At 35.7% G+C, this 24,384-nt stretch overlaps 5 protein-coding genes across 7 annotated transcripts; 1 reads left to right on the plus strand and 4 right to left on the minus strand.

The window, feature by feature from the left end:
- Positions 1-931: 931 nt before the first annotated feature.
- LOC141696575 (umbelliferone 6-dimethylallyltransferase, chloroplastic-like) lies at positions 932-8,394 on the minus strand. The gene is made up of 12 exons (XM_074500700.1): positions 8,331-8,394; positions 7,794-8,098; positions 7,612-7,695; positions 7,399-7,473; positions 7,208-7,291; positions 2,061-2,150; positions 1,834-1,935; positions 1,649-1,744; positions 1,471-1,542; positions 1,264-1,359; positions 1,077-1,181; positions 932-973 (listed from the first exon to the last, which is right to left on the minus strand). The coding sequence occupies exons 1-12, from the start codon at positions 8,392-8,394 to the stop codon at positions 932-934; spliced, it is 1,215 nt and encodes a 404-aa protein (XP_074356801.1).
- Positions 8,395-11,317: 2,923 nt separating this feature from the next.
- LOC141696576 (5-OH-xanthotoxin synthase-like) lies at positions 11,318-12,959 on the minus strand. Its single transcript, XM_074500701.1, has 2 exons — positions 12,069-12,959; positions 11,318-11,929 (listed from the first exon to the last, which is right to left on the minus strand). Exons 1-2 carry the CDS (start codon positions 12,957-12,959, stop codon positions 11,318-11,320), a joined length of 1,503 nt encoding a protein of 500 aa, XP_074356802.1.
- A 471-nt stretch (positions 12,960-13,430) lies between these two features.
- On the minus strand, positions 13,431-15,194 carry LOC141697944 (5-OH-xanthotoxin synthase-like). 3 transcript variants are annotated; one of them, XM_074502513.1, is made up of 3 exons: positions 14,244-15,194; positions 13,851-14,160; positions 13,431-13,739 (listed from the first exon to the last, which is right to left on the minus strand). In XM_074502513.1, exons 1-3 carry the CDS (start codon positions 15,132-15,134, stop codon positions 13,549-13,551), a joined length of 1,392 nt encoding a protein of 463 aa, XP_074358614.1. In that variant the 5' UTR covers positions 15,135-15,194; the 3' UTR covers positions 13,431-13,548. The 3 variants fall into 3 exon arrangements, with proteins under 3 accessions (XP_074358614.1, XP_074358615.1, XP_074358613.1); XM_074502514.1 differs by having other exon boundaries at positions 13,837-14,160; XM_074502512.1 differs by having other exon boundaries at positions 13,431-14,160.
- A 3,757-nt stretch (positions 15,195-18,951) lies between these two features.
- On the plus strand, positions 18,952-19,726 carry LOC141697836 (BAG family molecular chaperone regulator 5, mitochondrial; the record flags this gene model as incomplete). Its single annotated transcript, XM_074502393.1, has 1 exon — positions 18,952-19,726. A coding segment is annotated over one exon (579 nt), but the record flags the coding sequence as incomplete, so codon positions are not given.
- Positions 19,727-20,528: 802 nt separating this feature from the next.
- Positions 20,529-22,495, minus strand: LOC141696577 (acyl-CoA--sterol O-acyltransferase 1-like). The gene is made up of 2 exons (XM_074500702.1): positions 21,449-22,495; positions 20,529-20,777 (listed from the first exon to the last, which is right to left on the minus strand). The coding sequence occupies exons 1-2, from the start codon at positions 22,493-22,495 to the stop codon at positions 20,529-20,531; spliced, it is 1,296 nt and encodes a 431-aa protein (XP_074356803.1).
- Between the last annotated feature and the right edge of the window lie 1,889 nt (positions 22,496-24,384).

Below are 24,384 nucleotides of genomic sequence, written 5' to 3' on the forward strand. Positions count from 1 at the left end.
AATTTTTATAAATATTTATACAGATAAATTTAAAAAATGGAATATTATTAAAGTAAATATAATTCTTAAGATCTTACTTATAAATTAAGATTAATTTGAGATAAAAAATTACGAAATTTTATTATAATTATTTAAAATAGTAAATATGTAAACGAGATTATTTTTATTTAAATTTTTTACAAATTTATATATATATATATATAAATTATATATTTTTCAAATTTTAACCAATGAGACCGATTTTTGATAGCCGGTTTTTCAAAAAACTAATTTTGACCCAATTTTCATTTAATCAGTTCGATTTCCGTCCGAACAACAATGATTAATCCCGATTAATCGCCAAATTAGAACAGTGGCTATTATGGATGAGTGATATAAAGAAAACTGTTAACCTAAGCAATCAGGTCATTATCACATAGGTTTTTAGAAAAAATATTTTAAGACATCTTGAATATTTTAAGTGTTGTGCTGTCTGCCTGTGGAAAACAATAGTAACCTCTTTTTCATTTGATTTCAATGTAGGATATATATAGGTTTTCAACTCTATTTTTCACACTTAGGGATCAACTCTAGATAATTATATTTCATTCATCCCTCAAAACACATTTTGAGTTGGAGATTGTTGTTGCATGATGATACAAGTAAATAGTAATGCTTGATAATTTCGCGTCGAAAACCAACATTTTTCAACAGTGTTCATATATTAGTGCAGCAATTACATAATTCTGGCAAAAAGGATGACAACTGTTCTTCAATAGGAGCATGCAAGTGTTAACAGTTGCGATCTGATACATATATAAAGTTTGTTAAAGAGTATAAGATCATGTTCGGGTCTTCCTCTACCACCTTAAGATTTTAGGGTGACGGGTTACTCAACAAAGTTTACTTTCTCTAAAGTTCCAGCTAATCGAAGGAGTACTTGCGCATCGTCTCAGTGCATAAAATGAATCAGTAGATATTCTGCATTGAACAGCTGCAGTTGCAGATTGAAAACATTTAGGTTAACATCTTATATCCGAAATGCCAAACATGAAATTGGTTCCTTAGATGTGGTATGCATCATAGTTACAACGTACCTTCCATAAAAACATGTAACAGGACTGCACTGATGCATTGTCGTCGAGATTAACTGAATTAGCTCGGAGCCAGAGAAAGGAGGCGAGTGTACAGTGACCTATCACCTGTGAGAAGGAAAGACAAATGTAGATTTATAGTTAAGGTCACAATGATAAGTGAATGTGTTTATGTTGAGTAGTAACTTACAGACACAAGCTTATTTAATCGAATCGAGGATGAAGCTCCAATTACCGCAGCAGATCCATAGGCAATCATCAGTAAGGTTATGCACAGAGTAAAGACCTGAGAAACAGATGGACCAAAACCTATGTATCATGTAACACAATAAGTTCTGAGTTCAATGAAGTTGTCGCCAATTTGTGAAGGATCGTTAAAATCGTTTAAGTTACTAACTTTCTCTTTGCCAAACCTGACACTGAAAGTTTGATTCCCAAACTCTTGATCACCATCTACATCAGGTATGTCCTGTCAATACATTGAATTTTATTTATGTGCACAAGAACCAAAACCGATAGTAGTTACATAGACCACGCAATGGTAAGAAAATTGTGTTCCATCTTTAACAGTTTACCTTGAACATTGCAAGAACAGCAGCAAACAAGCTAAAGAAAATCACAGAAAATCCCAGTGACTTCGTAAATACTATTGGTCTGCCAAGTACATATTTCTGCACATGTAATTGCTCATTATGTAAGATGTATTATAAGCGCGTAGAGCATCAGTCAGGTGTTCCATGTGTGCACTACAAGTTATTACCTGGATGTGATAGAAGACGGAAAGTTGAATGGTGAATCCACTTGCACCAACCATGCATAATGCAGCAAGATAAGGATTTGTTTTCCATCTAAATAGAGGTAGCTGTAAAGAATTGAACAGGCGAAAAAGGGTGAAAAAGACCATCAAGAAAACTGCAGGTGCAGCAGATACTTGATCAAGAAAAAGGGTGCCTCAGATACTTATAATTTTATGCTCATGAGACTTACGTCGATAGAATATGCAGTTCCAAGGAAAAAATAAACAAGAATGCCAATAAACAATGGTGGAGACTGAAACATGATTCCCAGAGCCAAACACTGCACATCGTTGGAAACAAAATAAATCAAAGTTTCAAGTAGCTCAGACTTGTTGGAAATTTTTTGGTAATCTAATCTTGCTGTCTGAATAAGTTGATCGAGTACAGTTGTGATATCTAGTTATTTAATAGTTTGATTTGGTCAGCTGGTTGTTAGCATGATTTTAGGATCTTGCTGCTGATTTTTAGCATCCATCTACGTGTGGGTTTTTTCTATATAATCTTGTAATCGTTTTAGTTTATCATTAAGGCTGGTGAACATTTTCACAGAGTAAAAAAAAGCTTTTGGTTTCTCAGTTTACACATACAGTTCATATCTATATTTATAGCAGGTGTTTAACCAATATCTGGTATCAGAGCTTGATATCAACGCTGTATGCCCAAGTATATGCTAAGAATGGCCGAAGAGAAAACAAAGGTGAAGGAGGGTTCTCTCGGTTTAAGTTATCCTATGTTAACCAGGGGTAATTATACCGCTTGGGCCATGAAAATGAAGACCTTTATGAAAGCACATGGTGTGTGGAAAGCTGTAGAAATCAGCGAAGGAGAAAAATCAACAGTTGACGAGAAGCAGGATCAGATCGCACTCGCTGCAATCTACCAAAGTATACCTGAGGATATACTTTTGTCTGTGGCAGAAAAGGAGACTGCAAGAGAAACGTGGGAAGCAATAAAAATTATGTGTCAAGGTGCAGATCGCGTAAAGAAAGCCAAGATTCAAACGCTTAAAAGCGAGTTTGAAACACTGAGAATGAAGGACTCGGATCAATTAGAAGATTTTTGTATGAAACTAAATGGTCTAGTGACTAACATCCGTGCTCTGGGTGAGGGGATGTCTGAGAGTTATGTGGTGAAGAGATTACTTCGTGCAATGCCAAACAAGTATCTGCAAATTGTGTCTACCATTGAACAATTTGGGGATTTTGACAAGATGACGGTCGAGGAGGCATTTGGTTCGCTTAAGGCACATGAGGAGCAAATTAAAGGACAAAGTGACAATGGAGGAGGACAACTGATGCTTACTGAGGAGGAATGGACAAGGAGAGAGAACTCGAGTGAAAAACTATTGTTGACTAAAGAAGAGTGGATGAGCAAGACAAATAAGAACAGAGGTGAGAATTCAGGAACACAGAGAAATCGATGGGCAAGGAATGGCGGGCGTGGGAACCGCGACAAAAGCACTGTAAGGTGTTATAATTGTGGAGCATACGGTCATTATGCGTATGAATGTAAAAAGCCTCGGAGAGACAGGGAACAAAAGCAAGAGGTAAACATGACTCAGGCTGAAGAGGATGAGCCTGCTTTATTGTTGATGAAGTGCGAAGATAAATATACAGACATGGTGTTATTGAATGAAGAAAAGGTGGATCTTATGCTCAGTAAACGCAGTGAAGAGGCCAAGATGTCACATGTCTGGTATCTTGACAACGGTGCTAGCCAACACATGACAGGAGATCGAGGAAAATTCAAGGAACTAGATCAAACAGTCACGGGACATGTGAGGTTTGGGGATGGATCCACAGTGGCCATTCGTGGTAAAGGAGTGATTTCGTTTCTATGTAAGAATGGCAAGGAATGGAAACTGAAAGATGTGTACTATATACCGACCCTGTGCAATAATATTTTGAGCTTGGGACAATTGACAGAGGAAGGAAGCAAGGTAGTGTTGGAAGAGGATCAGTTGAGGATCTACAATAAGGAAGGAGCATTACTAATGAGAGTGAGGAGGTCTGCAAACAGACTTTATAAGATAAATCTTGAGGAGATTCAACCTGAATGTGGATTGTCTAAGGTGGAGGAAGAAACGTGGTTGTGGCACAATAGACTTGGACATGTCAACTTCAGAGCAATGAAGCTAATGTCAAAGGAGGAAATGGCCTTGGGAATTCCTAAATTTGTACAACCAACAAGGAAGTGTGAGGGGTGTTTAATGTCAAAACATGCACGCAAACCATTCCCATCTCAGGCAATGTTCATTGCTAAGAAACCATTGGAGTTGATCTATGCTGATATATGCGGACCAATTTCTCCCTCAACTTTGGCAGGTAATCGATACTTTCTTCTGTTTGTAGATGATCGCACTCGAAAGATGTGGGTTTATATGCTTAAACTGAAAAGTAATGCGTTTGAAGTTTTTAAGAAATTCAAAGCATTAGTTGAAAAAGAAACTGGAAGTGAAATTAAAATTCTGCGTACTGACAGAGGAGGAGAGTTTTGTAGTCAAGAGTTTCGAGTTTATTGTGAAGAAGTAGGTATTCAGAGACAATTTACAGCTCCATACACTCCACAACAAAATGGAGTTGTGGAACGAAGAAACCGTACAGTAGTTGCGATGACAAGAAGTCTGCTAAGAGGCTCTAATATGCCATCTTATATGTGGGGTGAGGCAGTGCGACATTCAGTCCATGTGTTAAACCGTTTACCAACTAAAATATTGAAGGGAAGAACTCCATATGAAGCTTGGAATGGACACAAGCCTGACATGAGCCATATTAAGGTGTTTGGATGCATTGTGTATATGAAGATTCCATCAGTGTATACAAGCAAGTTAGATGATCGTAGTAAGGCTGTGGTGTATTTGGGTAAAGAACCGGGAACTAAGGCTAGTCGGTTGTTTGATCCTAACAGCGGCACTTTGCACATTAGTAGAGATACAGTGTTCAACGAAAGGGAGTTTTGGAATTGGAAGGCGCCAGAAGATACGGAATTAAATTTCCCTGAAACTGTTGGGAGTGGTGACACTATCACGATTCATAATGTTCACCAAGAAAGTGCTTACCAGGAAAGCTCGCAAACTGGTACTGAAGAACAGGAGCCACTTACACCAGTTCAAGCAAGTCACAATCAGAATTCAGAGTTAAATGCAAGTGAAGACAGTGCTGGTTCGATCACAGGTTCAACCACCAACAGTGCACCTCGAAACTTTCGGTTATTGAGTGAGATTTATGACGACACAGAACAAATTGAAATTGCAGATGACTTGTTACCGCTGAGTATTGAGGAGCCCAGCAACTTTGATGAAGCAAACCAAGAAGTTGAGTGGAAGAAGGCTATGATTAATGAACTGGAGTCGATCGAGAAAAATAAAACCTGGGTGTTGACTGAGTTACCACCAGGTCATAAAGCCATCGGACTGAAATGGGTATATAAGATTAAAAGGGACGCAAATGGAGTAATTTCAAAGTATAAAGCGAGACTTGTCGCGAAGGGATATGTTCAAAAACAAGGAATTGATTTTGAAGAGGCATTTGCTCCGGTCACGAGACTCGAAACAGTACGACTCTTACTAGCTTTGGCTGCACAAAATGGATGGGAGGTACATCACTTGGATGTTAAATCAGCCTTCTTGAATGGTGATATATATGAGGAGGTGTATGTAAAACAACCACAAGGCTATGAAAAGGAAAACGAAGAACACAAGGTTTATAAATTGTTGAAAGCTTTGTATGGGTTGAAACAGGCTCCACGAGCCTGGTATGCACGTTTGAAAAAGTTTCTTGAGAAAGTAGGGTTTTCAAAGTGTCCGTATGAACATGCCGTGTACACTAAAAGGGAAGGAAATGAGTCATTAATCGTAGGGGTGTATGTTGATGATTTATTGGTAACGGGAACAAATGTTGCTAATATATTCGAGTTCAAGAAACAAATGCATGATGAGTTTGAAATGAGTGATATGGGCAAACTGACTTACTACCTAGGTATAGAGGTAGAGCAGCGAAGGGATTGCATAGAACTGAAGCAGACTGCGTATGCTAAGAAACTGTTGGAGAAAGCAGGTATGCTAGACTGTAATGAAACGAATTATCCTATGGATCCCAAGGTTGTGTTGCATAAAGATGAAACAGGAAAACCAGTTGACTCGACCACGTTCAGAAGTTTAGTGGGTGGACTACGATATCTGGTGCACACCCGGCCTGACATTGCTTTCGCCGTGGGGTTAATAAGTCGGTTTATGGAGAAACCAACTGTTCTACATTGGAATGCTGCGAAATGAGTTCTACGCTATATAAAAGGCACGTTGGAATATGGACTGAGATACGCAAAGGGGTCGGGAAATCATTTGTTGACAGGGTTTTCTGATAGTGATTATGCGAGCAGTTGTACTGATAGGAGAAGTACCAGTGGAATGGCATTTTACCTAAATGAAAATTTGATAACATGGATTTCGCAAAAGCAGAGATGTGTAGCATTGTCGACGTGTGAGGCGGAGTTCATGGCTGCAACTGCAGCAGCGTGTCAAGGCATCTGGTTGCAGAAATTATTAAGTCATATTGTTGATATAAATCCGGGACCAGTGATGTTGTACATTGACAACAAATCAGCCATAGATTTGGCAAAGAATCCTGTTTTTCATGGGCGTAGTAAACACATAGATGTGCGATATCATTTCATCCGTGAATGTGTGGATCGTGGGGAAATTGTGATCAAGCATATCAATTCGAGTAAGCAATGTGCAGATGTTCTTACTAAGGCAATGGCAGCAGCGAAATTTGCAGAAATGAGGAAACTCCTGGGAATCAAGAACCTGGATAAGCAAGCTTAGATTAGGGGGGGAATGTGTTGGAAATTTTTTGGTAATCTAATCTTGCTGTCTGAATAAGTTGATCGAGTACAGTTGTGATATCTAGTTATTTAATAGTTTGATTTGGTCAGCTGGTTGTTAGCATGATTTTAGGATCTTGCTGCTGATTTTTAGCATCCATCTACGTGTGAGTTTTTTCTATATAATCTTGTAATCGTTTTAGTTTATCATTAAGGCTGGTGAACATTTTCACAGAGTAAAAAAAAGCTTTTGGTTTCTCAGTTTACACATACAGTTCATATCTATATTTATAGTAGGTGTTTAACCAATAAGACTTGAATGCTGTATTCTACTGCAGTAGTTATTGTAGGTAAAAACATGAGAAATTTTGCAATTGAATGAAGCGAATGAAAAGCATTATGAGTCCATCTGCAAGATAACTTACTAAGTCTCCTTTCCTAGTGAAACAATCTAAACATTGAATATATTCTCCAAATTAAGCCCAAATGAAGGAAGAGTAAGGTGCAGAATCTGACCATAAACCCAAATGCTGAAACAATTGCGGTCGCTTGTCCCATGGAATATTCTCCAGAAGCTAGTGGAAGATATGGTTTGTTTATCTGAGGATCGCGTGCAGAGGGAAGAAAGTTAGTTATAAGAATGAACTAGCAGTAGTATTTACAAACGAAGACTGAGAATGCAATTAGGAGCACAAGCTTTTTATTACTTTATCTATATCGACATCAACCAATTGATTTATTCCTGCCACATAGATGTTCACAAAAGCCAGTGGAATCACAGCCTGCAATCAGAAGAACTACTTTTATGCATTACAGCAACACAATGAAATTAATGAATCTCGCATAAGATAAAATGTACGTTGATTTTAATCATACATAAACCGCAACTTCAAATCAAAACAAGATTATGTGCTACGTACCTTTAGTGATCCCACAAAAAATGCAGGTGACAAATCTGCAACTGAAGTTAAAGGCAGTAGAGAAACTGAAGTCACACCGATAATCTGTTTTGCAGGAACATGGTAATCATTCAATCAATATTAAAGGGCTTTTATAGATTATGATTGTCATTACAATTAGCATGATATAAACCAGTACTCACGGTGCCAATGACACTGTACAGACGACAAAATCTGTAAAATGCATCCCATTTCCTCCATAAATCGCTCTGTGGAGTTGCTTCTTCACCATCCTTTGGTTGTAATGTCAGCTCATGTTCTAGTATTGTTGCACCAAGATTTTGTGCAAGTTGGCTTTTGTCTCTTGTCGACTTGTTACAGCTGCTGCTAAAACTCTCTATTGAGGCTGTGATTTTGTTGCAGGAGAACCCGCAATTTTTGTTTTCTTTGCAATCGAGGTTTATTACATTTTTCAATCTTCTTTGCAGTTGAACAGATGTAAGGAAGCCTATAAATTAAATTTTGGGTATGTGATAACTGGTTAAATTCGTATAATAAGTTTAGGAGAAATGTTATAACACATACTTATTTGTAAGACGTATAAGCTTAATTATTAAAAAAACATGAAATGAGCCAACGAAGTGTTGGTGTAGTGGTTGAGCTCCCTTGTGGGTCAACTCCTGGCGTGTGTAATCAATTAGCAAAAAAAATATGAAACGAAATCATGGGAAGACTGGTACCTTGCTTTCTGGAGATATGATGGAGACGCAAAGAGAACTTTGAAGGCTTAAATGTTTGAATCATGTCTTAATTATGTGCTTCACCACAGGGTGATTACTGGCATATAATTGTGGATTAGTGTTGCCTAAACACACCACCATATGTATAAGACTGTGTAGTTTAACTAGGTGTTCATTTGTTAATCTCAACTCTACACATATATAATATATCAGCATGCACTACAAAATTTCTTGATATTATACAAAATAAGTTGTGAATCGGAGTATAAAAATTATGCATGTTGATATTGATTATGCCATCAGCTTTCTGGTTGATGCTTGTGATTGCCTGCAATTTATGAACGAATGGCCTCTAGTTTATGCGATTCCCTCTGCAATTCGGCTAGACTGATATTAAAAAACACATTTCCTTTTTGATCGATTTTGTCTATGTGCAACTACTCTTGGAAACTGTCAAGTAGAGCTGTTCACGAACCGAGCGGAGCCGAGTTTTGATCGAACCGAGCCGAGCTTTAGTTTTTTTTCTGACGAACCGAGCCGAGCCGAGCTTTGTTAACAAACAGAAAACCGTGTTCGAGCTCGAGCTCGTTTTCTTAACGAACACATTTTTGTGTTCGAACTCGAGTTCGAGCCTTTAACGAACCGAGCCGAACCGAGCCCTTAACGAGCCGAGCTCGAGCTTGTTTGCGAACGGCTCGGTTCGCGAACTGCGGGCCTCATTTGAAGCATGCCTGCATTCGGTGATCAAATTCGTACGCATAACTAAAGAATCAGGAGAAAGTATCTGATAAAATACATCTGGTTTTAGTTTCTCGACCAGTCTATCCTGACAGTGATCAATTTCGTACTTATAACTGAAAAATCAGGAGAAAGTATCTGATAAAATACATCTGGCATTAGTTTCTCGACCAGTCTATCCTCAAATTATCATACATTTTAGGTTTAGACTACAGATTTGATTAAACGTATATAAATGTCCGATAGATCTCTACGTATTTAGAACCATTTGAACCTAAGAAATCAGGATGATCAAGAAAACAAGATGGTGTTCTTATTGTCAGTGATTACTGATCCATGTCTGTCTGAGCTTTATTAGTATTAAGTAATAAGTATTGAAGTTAATCCTAAAGCATGGTGAAGGATACTAAGACGAGACGTAGGACGGTAAAAACATTCTTTAGATAAAACAAGTACTTATAATGTGTGTGATCAGTTGTTATTGCATACACTGATGTGTTTTGACAAACAAGCTTTGTTTTAATCACCATGTTTGTATAGACCTAGGCATGTTCTGAAGCAAGATTAACTGATTACTTAACGTGTGTGTTGCTAAGTTAATCAGAACAGCAGAAATGTCAACTAAACTTCCAATGTTATAAACAATGAAAATTAAACAAGTCTGTGTTTAAGATGCAATGCCATTTGACAATGCTTTCAATTCATGACATATCAGTCGAAGGGCCCACGATCGTTATTTTCCTCTTGCACAATCCGTCAGAGATGCATCTTTTAATTCAGCAGAACAGATAAAACAAAAATGGTGTCTCTTTTTAAGATTCATGGAGTTTCATAGAATAATTTTATTCGAATATTACTAACATGGGGCAGTTTTTATGCTGTATGAAGCAGCCTAGCTCACAAGATGAGTCGAAAAGGGTGAATCCCTGTGACTCAAATTGCAATACTCCTGTTTTTCCGATATCAAAGATGAAGATAAAGCAAGATCAGAGACATCTCACTAGTCCAGCAGCGCGGAAACTTGCTGTGACAGAGCCATTTCTCACTAGTCCAGCAGCGAGAAAACTTGCTGTGACAGAACCATTTCTCACTAGTCCAGCAGCGAGAAAAACTGTTGTGACAGAGCCACTGACATTACAGCAATGTCTGCTGGAGTCGCCAAATTTGAATATTACTCAATGCAATAGTAAACTTGGTGGTTACGATCAACCTAATGTTGTTGAAAAGTACCAGAAAATCAACTTGTCTTCTCCTGATATGCATAGTGAGTTCTTTACTCCAAGACTCAGTTTCTCGTCTGATAAATTAGGCCTCTTGCAGAAGATTGATGAGGATGAGAATGACGATGAAGCTTCATATGGGAGTCTTATAGGCGGAAAGGTAAAGAAGAGAGTAAGCTTTAAATTACCAGAAGAGGCAGATATCATAGTATTCTACTCACCCGAAGAGATGTTTGAAAAGAACTAGTATCAAACATGAAAATTCTACTTAGTTAAATGCTTGGTCACTGGTTAAGTCTTGGATACAGTGTCCTTGCGAATAAATGTAAGATGAGCTATATATTTCTTTCTCAAAACTGGTTTTCTTGAGAGCATTGTTGTATGCTGTTTGATCTGTTTGTTGCAATGGCCAAAGCATTCACATAGACTATTGTTTTCTCTTTGATTTCATATCCGTTTATAACCATCCTATCCAAAGATTCTCGCGGAATGAGGGGAACAACAGGGTGCAGCCTCAGTGATTCCTTGATAACCGCTTTTAGATTAGGAAGCTTTTAACTCTGAAGATCCTCTTCACCTATTCTCAACTTTCTCACCTCTTCTTGTGCTTTGCAGATCACTCTGGGGTTCTTTATTAGGCCTGTCATGATCCATATTACTGTGTTTTCAGTTGTTAGCATTACATTTTGTTTCTTTATTAGAGCCAATAAACTTTATCAAATCCAAGAATTGGGATCAATAGAAGATTTCTAGGCTATCCCTGTCAACCAAGTTGATGCTTAAAATCACTTTAAGTTGACATTTGACATTTTCAACAAAATCATTTGAATAGAAGAACTCGAAATATATAGAATCCACAGGCAACCAGGCATACATAGCAGAACTAGTTGACAACTGATATCTTATTAAACAAACTAACCACTGTTTTTTTTATTTAACACACTCACACACCCCTGTCCTTGATAAGAACCCCCGACATCCTGTAAAAGAAGCGAGGGAGATACTGCAACACCAGAACTTATGCAAAGCCTAGAAATAGTTTTTGGGCTTAAGACAAAGAGGACTTTTCTTTTGCAATGTTATTCCTTGGGCAGCTTCAGTGTCGACGTATTCTTTCTTTATTCCAGGAGGCAGCGCCCAATCAAATGAGTATAGAAGATTAGATAGAACAAGCTCCAGGGTAATAATGGCCATATGCATTCCAGAGCAGATTCTCCGGCCTGTTCCAAACGGAATTAATTCGAAATCTTGACCTTTAACACTAATGTCATTGTCCAGAAATCTCTCAGGTAAAAACTCATCTGGATTTTCCCAAACCTGAGGATCCCTACCAATGGCCAAAACATTTACATAGACAATAGTTCTAGGCTCAATTTCATATCCATTTATAACTAGCCTTTCTGAAGATTCTCGCGGTATAAGAGGAACAACAGGGTACAACCTCATAGACTCCTTGATAACTGCCTCTAAGTAAGGAAGCTTTATATTTTGAAGATCCTCTTCACCTATTCTTTCTTTTCCATGCATCAATGTCCTCACTTCTTCTTGCGCCTTTTGCATAACTTTCGGGTTCTTTACTAGGCTTGTCATGGTCCATATTAGTGTGTTTGCTGTTGTTTCTGTTCCCCCAAAAAATATGTTCTGCATGGAAGCAAGTAAAGACAATTGTCAATTTATAAATTTAGCAGATGTTGAAAATGTTGGAACCTTATCTCCATCTATGTTGAATAAAAAACTCGAATGAATAGATAGTTGGAAAGACAGGGATGGAGAGTCTTGCCATTAGAATTGCTTTGATGTTACTGGAGGTGAAGTCCAATGAAGATGAGTGGTCATCACTCTTTAACTGAAGTAAAATGTCAATCACATCACCCTCCATGGAAGTTGGCCTACACGGGCTGAGATGTTCATCGATTAGTTCTTGATAAAATGAATCCATGTCACCAAAGATTCTCTCTAGCCTAGCAGATGATCCAATGAATCTATCCAGCCATCCCAGGAAGGGTAAATGGTCTGAAAAATAAAACGAGGCGATTGCAACCTGGAATCTTTTCAATAAACCCTGAAACCTTTTCATATTGAATTCATCAAACATTTTTCCAAATGCAAGCCTACAAGTTATGGTGTTTGTAAGTGGCATTAAAATGTCAGTCAAATTTAAAACTTCATTTGACAAGGCTTTTTCAGAAATTCCTTTAATCATCTCAAAAACTTCTTCTTCTCGAATAGAACGAAAGGAATGTAGTCTTTTGGTGGTAAAGAGATGAATGGTAACAATCTTTTTCATTTCCCTCCAATACTGATTGTATGGAGCGAAAACAACGTCAGAGCCATCATAAGACAATTTTCTTAACCCGAAGAAGTTAGGCCTGTTGCAGAAACTCAACTCATGTGTTTTCAGAAACTGTTTAGCCATTTCTGATGAAGAGATTACAAGAGTTGGTAAATAGCCAAGTCTGAGATACATGATTGGACCATAATGTTTCGAGAGTTTCCATAGTTGGTCTGGAAGAATGGCAGGATCAAGCTGATGCAAGTTCCCAACAAAAGGAAGTCCCCGGGGACCAGGTGGATGGGGAAGCTTTCGTTTGTCATTACCGAGAAGTTTAGGAAGCAGAACTACAAAGAGGACTGGAATAACAACAAGAAGATAGAGATAAAGTAAGGCCATTGCTCAGGTTTTGGTTGTTCAGACAATGTAACAACTAGTCTTTTATAGATCTATTCGAAATGACAGAGTTACCAACATATATAGCTTGAATTCATAGTTAATTATGCATAATCACATCGTTTAGCACACTATACATTGAATATGTTATATTATAATCAGCATTTTTCTGAATCCTAGTAAAGAACTTCTACTAGTTCAACTGCAGTGTATTAAAATACATGAAGACTGAGTCATGTGAATCGCGATGTCTCTGAACTTGCCTTCCAACAAATTTTGATATGCTATCTTTGATCTTCAATGTATACATTTTTCTAATACAATGAGGATTGGGTGGAGCTGAGGTGTCAGATGATGAAAATCGAAAAACTGGATATCTTAGTTATTATATCCACCATGTTTTGGTGATCATTAGTAGTTTTATCGACCACGTTTAGGAGAGAACTTTATTTCATTTTTTGGCAGCCTAGTTGATGCAGTACAAAAAAAATTGCGCTGTTTAAAAACGACGAGGCATACATGAACAAGACTAGTTGATCAATCACCAAACATAAGACCAGTGGCCTTTCTTTAGCTGAATTTACATGAATAACTAGCAATAATTTCTCGGTTTGAGGCAAAGAGCGTTTTTCTTATGCAATGTTATACCGCGGCCAATATCAGTGTCTACGTCTTCCTTCTTCATTCCAGGAGGGAGTTCCCAGTCAAATGAGTACAGAAGATTAGAAAGAACAAGCTCCAGGGTAGCAATGGCCATATACATTCCAGCACAAATTCTTCTACCTGTACCAAATGGAATGAATTCAAAATCTTGTCCTTTAAACTGAATGTCATTCTCCAGAAATCTATCAGGAAGAAACTCATTTGGATTTTCCCAAACCTGAGGATCCCTACCGATAGCTAAAAGATTCACGTAGACTATAGTTTTAGGTAAAATTTCATATCCATTTATGACAATCTTATTCAAAGATTCTCGAGGAATGAGGGCAGCAACAGGGTACAACCTCATGGTCTCCTTGATCACTGCTTCTAGATAAGGAAGTTTTACATTTTGAAGATCCTCTTCATCTATTTTCTCTTTTCCCTGCATCAACTTCCTCACTTCTTTTTGTGCTTTGTGCATAACTTCCGGATTCTTTATTAGGCTTGTCATGATCCATATCAGTGTGTTTGCTGTTGTATCCGTTCCAGCAAAAAATATGTTCTGCATGAAAAACATTAGATTAATTGTCGATATGTGTTCATTTAACAATTGGTTAAAGTATTGTTACTTGGAGAGAGTTTTACCATAATAATTGCTTTAATGTTATTGAAGGTGAAATCTATTGAAGATATCTGATCATCTCTCTTCAACTGAAGCAAGATGTCAATGACATCACCGTCCATTGAACTTGGCCTAGACGAATTCAGGTGTTCATCGATTATTTCCTGATAGAACAAATCCATGTCACCGAAACAATTATCTAGCTGAGCAGATGATCCAGTTAACCTATCCAGCCATCGCAAAGAAGGAAAAATATCTGAAAAGTAAAAAGCTGCAGTTACAGTCTGGAATCTTTTAAGTAAGCCCTTAAATCTTTTCATGTTAACTTCATCAAACTTCTTCCCGAAAGCAAGTCTACATGTCATGGTGATTGTAAGTGGTGCTAAAGTTTCAGATAAATTTACAACTTCTTCTGAAGAAGCTTTTTCAGAAATTACCTTAATCATCTGAAAAACTTCTTCTTCACGAATTGAACGAAAGGATTGTATTCTTTTCGAGCTGAAGAGATGGATGGTAACAATCTTTCTCATTTCCCTCCAATAATCATTATATGGAGAGAACAGAACATCACGTCCATCATAAGAAACTTTTCTCAACCCAAAAAGGTATGGCCTGCTGCAGAAGTTTAGATCATGAGTTTTCAAAAACTGTTTAGCCATTTCTGGTGAAGAGATTACAAGAGTTGGTAAATGACCGAGCTTCAGATACATGATTGGGCCATATTGTTCTGAAAGTTCCCATAGATGTTGCGGGAAGATGGAAACATCAATCTGATGCAAGTTTCCAATAATAGGAAGTCCTCGCGGACCTGGAGGACAAGGAAGTTTTGATTTATAGCTACGAAGAAGTTTTGGAAGAACAAGCATGCACAATACAGGGACACCAACAAGAAGATAGAGATAAACTAAGGCCATGGCTTCTAAATTTTTCAGATATATTGTAACTAGTAGGTCTTCTACAGTTTTCTCACTTGTTTGTTGAGGTATAGTGTAACAACTAACAACTACCAGTTAGTGTTTTATAGATTTTATAAATTGTTGGATGTTGCAAAACATTTACTAGTTATACATGAACTTTTCTTTTAACAAATCTGTCACGCCATCTTTGATATATTATGAATGTCATTTTCTAAAACAAATGGGTATTAGGTATGATATATGTGATTAGTGAAAACATAACTTATAATATGAACCACGTTTTGCGCATAATATTTAGTTAATTACTTGAAAATGGTATTGGATTTTTTTTCTCCCTCCAACCAAGTTAAGGCTTGACTTATTCAGATAATTTAGATGGGTTAGTAACTTGAGTACGTAGATGAGTGCATTTAAAACAGATGGCTACAATAACTGTCCAAGAGGAATGATGTAAAAATGAGATGATGAAACTTGTTCTTTATATTTGTGAAGTTTTGTTGCAATTTCAAGATAAATGTACATCAGCAAACAAGCATGAACACATGATTCTTCGGACTTAAACCTCCTGAGATACAAGGGGCTCTCGATTGAGCTACCTCATGAAATTTGAATTTATAACGTAGTGTTGATAAATTATCGCCAATACTATATCAACTTCACTAGTATTCTTGTTAAATTTTATAACTTCAGTACTATAAAATCGGGTGGTGCCCCCTACCCCCCTGCATGTGTTAATTCTGCAATTCTAGATGTACATGCAGTAAGCTAGGACTGAGGAAGTAGCATTATTGACTCTCATGGACTTGGTTTCTTAATGATCTGCAGAACTAGAGAACTTTGTGAGTGTATGATATATGGTTAGCCTGTCAGTTCCCTGCCTTCTTATCATCTCAAAAACCAGAGCATTTCAAAAAAAATTATAATCATTGTTATTTTCAGTTCTGGTTTCTTCTTCGTTGTGATGGCCGATGGGTTATTATCTGGATCTCTCTTTCGCAAGATTTAAAAAGACTATAGTGAGATTTATTGGACTCAAACTCAGTTTGACACTTTGCTTCAAGGTTTAAAATAAATGGGCCAGCTAACTAGGAAGTGCTCTAATCCAAAACTTTCTTCCGATTACACGCTTTGAAAATTGTTGCTTTTCTTAGCATTTCTCAGTAAAAATAACAAGCTTAGTTCAATTACTTATATTCGGAACAAACACCATAATGGATCTAGCAAAATAATGTAAATTTAGGTAGTAGAAACCGCGAATGTAATCTTTTCCTTACTTTTTCTATACTAGCTTGGCAAAATAGGTTTGTATTTGAAAAATCGAACTGAAATTCATGAAAATCAGATCCGATCCGAGTTCCGAGTTATATAATTTCGAAATAAAGTTAAACCGATCATCAAATTACTTACACCGAAAATTTAACCGAAATGATCCAAAATATTTAATCTGATTATAACTTGGAACCGATCAAAACCGAATTATATATTATCCCAATCAATTTTTTTCGATTTAACCCGATTTTAATTCAACTTACACCAGAACCGAATTGATTCAAACTGCATGACATGACCTTTCTGTAAAAAAAATCAAAGAAAAGAAGTGAAAATTTTAATTGATTTAAGCTGTTTTCTGTTGCTTTTAATAATTTTAATCTCAAAAGATTTAAGTATAATTAAACCTTGATTAAATAATATCTGATAAATTAATAATCTCGCTTATGTAATAAATTTCGTCGGTCACAACTTGGGTCAAGGTTATAAAATAATATTCTCTCTAAGTATAAGATAATAAAAAAATTAGAAAGTTATTAAGAATTCAAGTAATATGTAATGTAATTTCAGAATTATATATATATATATAATATATATATATATATATATGAGTTACAAAATTCAACTTTTTTAAACTATGAATTTTTAGTAACTTGTTTTTTTTACCCCCAAAGTCTAAATTAACTTCTTCATTTCTTGTATATAAATATTAAATAACTCTTTGAATGTTTTGCTCGTATTATAAAAAAGAATTGTTCAAAATGTTGATTGCTTAAAATGCATCCTTTAATGACACCCTTGAAATGACATTGTTGTCATTGTTGTCGTCTGATTAGTGTTCATTATTGACTCAATGATTTTTTCATCCATGTGTGATCCCATAATCACATTATTATCGCTTGGATAATTTAAAAGATGTTTATACATTCATTTATTTCATCAAGTTCTTAAAATATATAAAAACAAAAATTCAATAAAATAATAAAATATAATTTTATCGATAAATTAATAAAATATTATTATATCAATAAATTAATAAATTCTAATTTAAAAAATAACAAACCAATCACATCAATTGGTTCTGGATTCGATTTTCGCTCACCCCAAATTTTGTTAGGACAAATACTCAATTGTAAGGCATATAAACCAAATTAGTCAAATAAAAAAAGAGTTAATTACACTTTGCAACCCCCACCTTTCATTTAAAATCAAAATAGTATACCTACTTTGTAAAACACAGTTTGCAACCCTTAACTTTCAATATTAACTTCAACATGCATCCCTTCCGGTTATAAAATTAAAATTGAGATATTAATATTAATAACTAAAATTTCAAATCAATAAAAATATTTATTTTAATGCATATTTTACATGAAAAAAGATTATACCCCACCCGTTCTTTACATTAGTAACGGAAAATCAGTATCCATTTTAAAATTTCCGTAAAGTATGGTTCCCTAAATAATTTTAATTATTTTTTCTTTTAAATAAAAATATACTGTTTAAATTTTATAAAGAAAAAGAAAATTTTAAAAATAAATTATAGAATATATTTTATAGTAGTCTTAATGCGTGCCAAGCATGAGGAAAAAGTAAGTAAGAATCAGGAAGTAGCTATTTTCCATTAGTAATACTCTAAATTAATCATAATGCTAAATACTTAAAATATATTTATCACGAAAAATATATGTTTTTATATATAATCATAAAGTTTCTAAATACATTTATATTTTAAAAATTATACTGAGTAAAATATAAAATAATTGATATTAATATTATTTTTATAAATTGAAATTCTAACTTTTAGTTTAATTTAAATAAAAGAAAATTTTTATTTAAATATTTTGCTGAATTTCAATTTTACTCTTCAAAATATAAATATTTTTAATAAAATAATTAAAGAGATGCATATTATATTTGATGTAGAAAGTTAGGGGTTGGAAACTATATTTTTGAAAGTAAGTATATAGTTTTGTTATTAAATAAAAGGTAGGGGTTGTTAAATGTAATTAACTCATAAAAAAACAAATGAGGCCATACTAGTACTATATGATGCAATGTGAACTCAAATTTTACACCTCACCACCAGCCACCAACAACTAGAGTGTATGTCACAGCGGCACGAAATGTTAAAATGGCATGCCATGACGTCAGTTAGGCATGCATGTTTTTTCATGATTCGGCATGCCTTTTTACTATTTTTTTAATTTTTTAATAATTATTTTAATATTAGAAATATTCAGAAATAATAAATATAATTTTAAAATATTTACATATATTTTAATATCCAAAAGGTTACTAATGTAAATTAATATTATGATGATATTTGATTGTTACCGTCAACTAACTTTAATTTTATATTAAAATTCACTGTATATTAGTATAATAATTATTTATTATATTTTATTATATTTAATTGATAAATGGCATGTAATTTGACTATACGTTTTGACACAAAACATGTCTATAAACATGTTTTCGGGCACGTACCTACCAGCAACCATCCCCATCCAACTATCCATACACCTTTACCTTCTTTATCTGACTATCTCTTCTACACTCTTCTTCTTCAACTATGAAACCAACCCACCACCTTTCCAAAAATGACCATTCTACCCCTCCTTCCAGCACCACCACATCTCCACCACTCCCCACCCTCCACTCCGCCGCCACCAAAATCCAGTCAACCTACAAAACCCACCTAACCAAAACCCTGTTCCAAAAACTCTCCACCATCAACTCCTCCGCCGCCAAACTCCAAACCCTAATCCAGCTCCAAGAAACCGTCAACTTAGTCCGCTCCAACGACCAAGAACGCCTCAGAATCCATGAAACACTAATGCGTCTTTTACTGGCACTTGATTCTGTACCTGGGTGGGACCCGAATATTCGAGAGCTTAGGAGAAATGTGAGCCGCAGGATTGTAGGGTTACAGGAGATTTTGGACGGTGTGATCGGTTATCGAACCCAGAACTGGGACGACGAATGTGTTATATGGGACGAGGTTGTTGAGAGGATGGAGAAAGATGTGTGTGAAGATATAGGTGGTGGGTTTGAAATGGAGAAATTTTGTGCCGAGAAATTAGGGTTTCGGTGTTTACAAAGATTTCTTCGGGATCAGTGAAAGTGTGTACATTAGATTCTCTGCTGTCAGTCTGTACGTTTTGTTACTATGTTTGTTGGTATGTTTTTTGGGGCTTTTTGGTCATGTTATGTTAATGTATTGTATAGGTGATAGAGATGTTTGATTAACTAAATTGAGGTAATATGTTGAAAGAAATTGTTAATTTATGTATGTTTTTTAATTAATATTTTTCGAATGTTAGTGTTGTGTATATTGTCGATGAGTGTTGTACTTAAATGAATGTTTAGGGCAGTTTAGATCATGGTATTCAACCTGGTTAACGGGAATGTGAATGAGATTTCAACATAAAAGTACATTAGGATTTGATTCACATTTTCGTTAACCGGGTTGGAATCCCATCATCCAAACGGATTTTGCTTTGTATTGTATTAGGAATGCTTCATACCTCAGGCAAGTGCCTGGACACCCTTTGTCTCCAATAAGTATGCTATGATGCTGGACTCATGAGAGACAATTAGGATTTTTTCGAAACAGTCCTTTTCTCATAAGTTGGTTAGCCCTGAAGTTGGTTCCCTTGAAACCAAAGATCGATGGACCATATGATAGAGTCATAGAGATATGTTTATATGAGTTTCTAATCAAGGTAGACACTAGAGAAGGAGTCTAAAGTGTATGTAAGCGAAGAAACAGGGGATTCTATTCTGTCATCGAACAAAAATGGCCAAATAGTTTATCGATCTAGTCGTTTAAAGAATATCCCATCTTAAGGCAAATCAGAAAGGAAACTTACCATGTTTGTCTATTTTAGATCTTTTGAGACAATTGTACATCTTGTTGTGGATTGTAGTGAAGTTGAGTAGTTGTTTAGAACTCTTTGGAAGATAAATAGACTATTGCTAGTTTGAGAAAAACAGAGGATACAGAAAAAACTGATGAAATGAGATGACAAGAAAAAAATTGCAGACAAGAAACTGGAAGCATTTTTTTTAAAGAAAGAGTTAAGAATTCATACACTTAGTCCAGCCATGACTCTAGGCTTACAGATATGAATTTAAAGTATTACATGGAGCAACTACATTTGCATTTTGCCAAGCACTTCTTGCAATCAGAGACCTTGGGGTAGCCACCATTGCAATCACATTTCTTGATGCACTTACTCTGAGAAGTACCGTCCCATAAACACTGCGCCATGCATCGCATAATCTGCTGACACGGAGGGCATCTGGACTTGAAGCGTTTAGCAATGCAGCCGCTGCAGCCACTCCTATCCGAGTAACAGCCCAGAGCTGGTGAGTTGATTATCAACAGAAACATAAGCAGCATGTACACAGCAGTCATTGTTGATATCTTCATCTTCTCCATCTTACATCAAGGTACTAATTTTCTCTGTTTGTTAAGCTTTGGTACATAGGCACCTTATATCATGAATTTCAACAGCTGGGTACATATCTAAGAACAGCTGGTTCCTCATTCATTATGGTTTAATGTTGTTCATATTTAAGGAGTTAGTTGTGTCTTGGTTTGCTCAATTGTTTATCTTTTATCCTTGTTTTTCCAATTTCTGATATATCAGTTTTTCTATGGTGTGCTCATGGGCACACAATAAGCACAAACATTTATAATTTTGGCATGTTTTGATTGGTTGCTGGGTGCATTCAAAACAATTACAACAATCAAAATGCTCCAAATTTATGGATTTTAATGCTTAGCATGTGCCCACGGGCACACACTAGACAATCTCCCCTGATATTACTAGTTGAAACCTGGCAAGTCTTTAGTAGGACTGTAGGAGTAAATACTACTGGTACTACTGCCTAACTGTAAGTTTGTGACAGATTTAAATCATATTTTTACTGCATCAAAACAACAAATGTAGGAAGGCATACCATTACCAACAAACTACATAAACCTTAACTTATTAGTACAATTATGGGCAAGACATAACATTTGGGCTAACAAGTCTACCACTCTGAACAAACTCAACAAAAGCATGATACTCTTTGCACACTTTTACTTCTCCATTTCTTCTTAAGAATGGTGTAAAGAATAGCCAAGAGCTTGTAAGAACAACAAAAATTACGGTCAGAAGTCTAGAAACCATGGTGGGAAGCCGGAATTTTCCTTCCACCGTCTTCTTCAATACCATTTCGATACTCAAACACACCCCGTGAAGAAGAAAGAAACACGTGACCTCCCACCGTGTCTTCTGTCTTCCATAAGTATAGAAGAATAACTCGTGTAACAGACCAGATACGAGAAACGTAGCAAGAACGCCCAGAAATGTAGCTCGTTTTCTTCCAACTAGCCCTGTAAATATTGATCGAGTCGGTTCAAATACAGTAGGTTTTAGAGTATCGGAAACCATTATATTCCACCTCCTACCCCAGAAGTCTTGTAAAGAAGTCGAAAGGTAAGGTTCGTTAAACTGTGGTTCGAGCTCTACGTGCATTAGGATTCGAGTTAAGGCAGCTATCATAGCTAATAACAACTCTAGAGTGAAATATAAGTGTAAACAACATAGCAACAAAAAGAAATTAGGATGAAAATTCTCTCTATACTCGAACATTTTCTTGAGTAAACCAAAGAGACAAATCTTTACAAAATAGTTTAACAGGGATGTCTTTTGTTTTTGATTTCGAGGCCTTTGCTGAGACGAGGTTTCTTCAGATTCTTTGCTCGAACGATCACGTATTTTGATCGGAAGACAGGCCAGAGGAATGAAAACTGATAAAGGCAACGATGGAGTGCGAGATAGAGAGCCTTTTCCAAACGCAAAGGCGAGGATCCTGCAGTTTGCTAAACCTGCAATGAAGAAACAAGAAATACCTCCAAGATGTACTGTCGTAAACCTGAGAGGAAGAAGCGTAAACAGGACTGAAATCGGAAAAAAAGCTAAAAATCTTGTAATGCCTTTAGGGATGAACTTGGCTATGGTTTGGCAATAACAGAGAGAAGCAAAGACTGTGATCCATACCACTGCAAAGGTGTTCATCTCACCTTCCATCTTGCAGTTTCGAAAAATTTCTGGATGATGAGTAATATGATTCTATAAATGGGTATGCGTGTTTGTATAAATAGACTTCATAATACATTTGAAACTGATTCTCGTCAGCTGATGATGCAAGATCTGTGCATATAATTGAGATGTAACTCTCCTGAAATGACTAAATCATTTGCAGGTGACATGTACCTCTCTTTTGATTTGCAGGTGTCATGTTTGTAACGGAAGGTGGCGAATTCTGTTGACTGTAGCGTAAGATTCAGTTGTTTTCGTAATAAGTTATGATGCAGGATAATTTGCCCTCCGTGTGTTATAAAAAAATAAGGCTAAATGCAACGTAATGAATTCAATCGGTCTAATTTTTGACGGAATTCGATAAAATTTACGGTCAACTCAAGTCAAAGTTAGAACTTCGATAAATTAGATTCCAGCTCTGTGCAAATTTTTGCATCTGCATTCCCCTTAAGAATGGTAAAAAGAATTGCTAGAAGTTTGTGAAAACAACATACATTATAGCAATATCTGTGATAAAGTAAGTAGGATGCCAGCTTTGTTTGTGGTTCCCATTATGCATAAAATATCATTTATCTAATATATTTCTGTTAAGCATTTTTTTTATTGAATTAACGAGGTTGACATCTCGGATTGTCAACTATTGAAGTGTTTTTTGAAATAAGGGTGCTAAAAATAATACTCCCTCTGTCTCCCTAGGAAGTATACATTGGGGGACGGGGAGCCGGCACGCATTTTAACGCTCCTTTATAACATATTTGCATAAATTATTTTAAATTTTTTTTTCTTCTAAATTAAAATTTGATATTTGAAGTTTAATACAAAAAAAGAAAATTTTAAAAATAAATTAGGGAAGTATGTTTTTTATTCACCTTAAAATGCGTGTCGAACATTGAAAAAAAACTGTATACAATATGATGGAACAGAGGGAGTATGAAAGAGAGAAAATTTGATATATTATTTTTTAATTATGTGTCGAAGTTGACACCATTTGAGGGTGCCAACCGCTCTGCTGATATCTACTTTATGGGATGTCAACTTTTGACATCACATACCAATTTATTCGGTACCCAATGACATCATTTAATTTCAACGAAGTGCTAACAATGAAACGAAGTGCTAACAATGATGTCAAGTCATATTGTATTACATAACATTGACATCTCCGTTGACATCCTGTGGTAGAACCGTTGACAGGGGATACATTTAAACTGCTTTTAAACTTGCTTCATAAAATTAAAGTATATCTTAAATGCGTGACAATTATATATTTATATGAAATGACTTGACAACCAATGTGAAATTACATGACAATTAACCTCTATGAAATGAATCGGATCTATTTAAATTGAAGAGTTACAACCTAACAGCCTATCTCAATTGAAGTGATTATACCGGTCAAAATTCGATTCCGAATTAAGTTTAATTATACTGACCAAATATAATTATACAAATACATGTAATTAGGTAAATTATACGAGCGAACAAGGCTTTAAAAATCATGATTTCGAAATATTTTAAATAAAACTATGATGTATTTCCAGAAAATTCTTTCGAACCAAAATATGAACCACCACTCTGAAAAATTCGGAACTGAAATAATAAGAACTTTAAAGGATTTTTCGTGATCATTAAAATAGAAGAAAATTTCTTAATTTTCATACATGAAACAAAAAATCAACATCTTCTTATCAGATCAGAGAAGAGACATATATCCACTTTTATAACCTTTTTCTTGTAATGAAGTTGCAAGGCAAGGCTTATTGAAGTAGTAAGGGTTGACTCAATTGATTAAATAGAAGATAACTATCCTCTTGATCGTCGGTTCGAATCTTACGAGAGGAAAATTTATTATTATAGCTCCTGAGTCAGAGTCTGTC

The sequence above is a fragment of the Apium graveolens genome, chromosome 11 (assembly GCF_009905375.1).
Source record: "Apium graveolens cultivar Ventura chromosome 11, ASM990537v1, whole genome shotgun sequence".
Lineage (NCBI taxonomy): Eukaryota > Viridiplantae > Streptophyta > Magnoliopsida > Apiales > Apiaceae > Apium > Apium graveolens.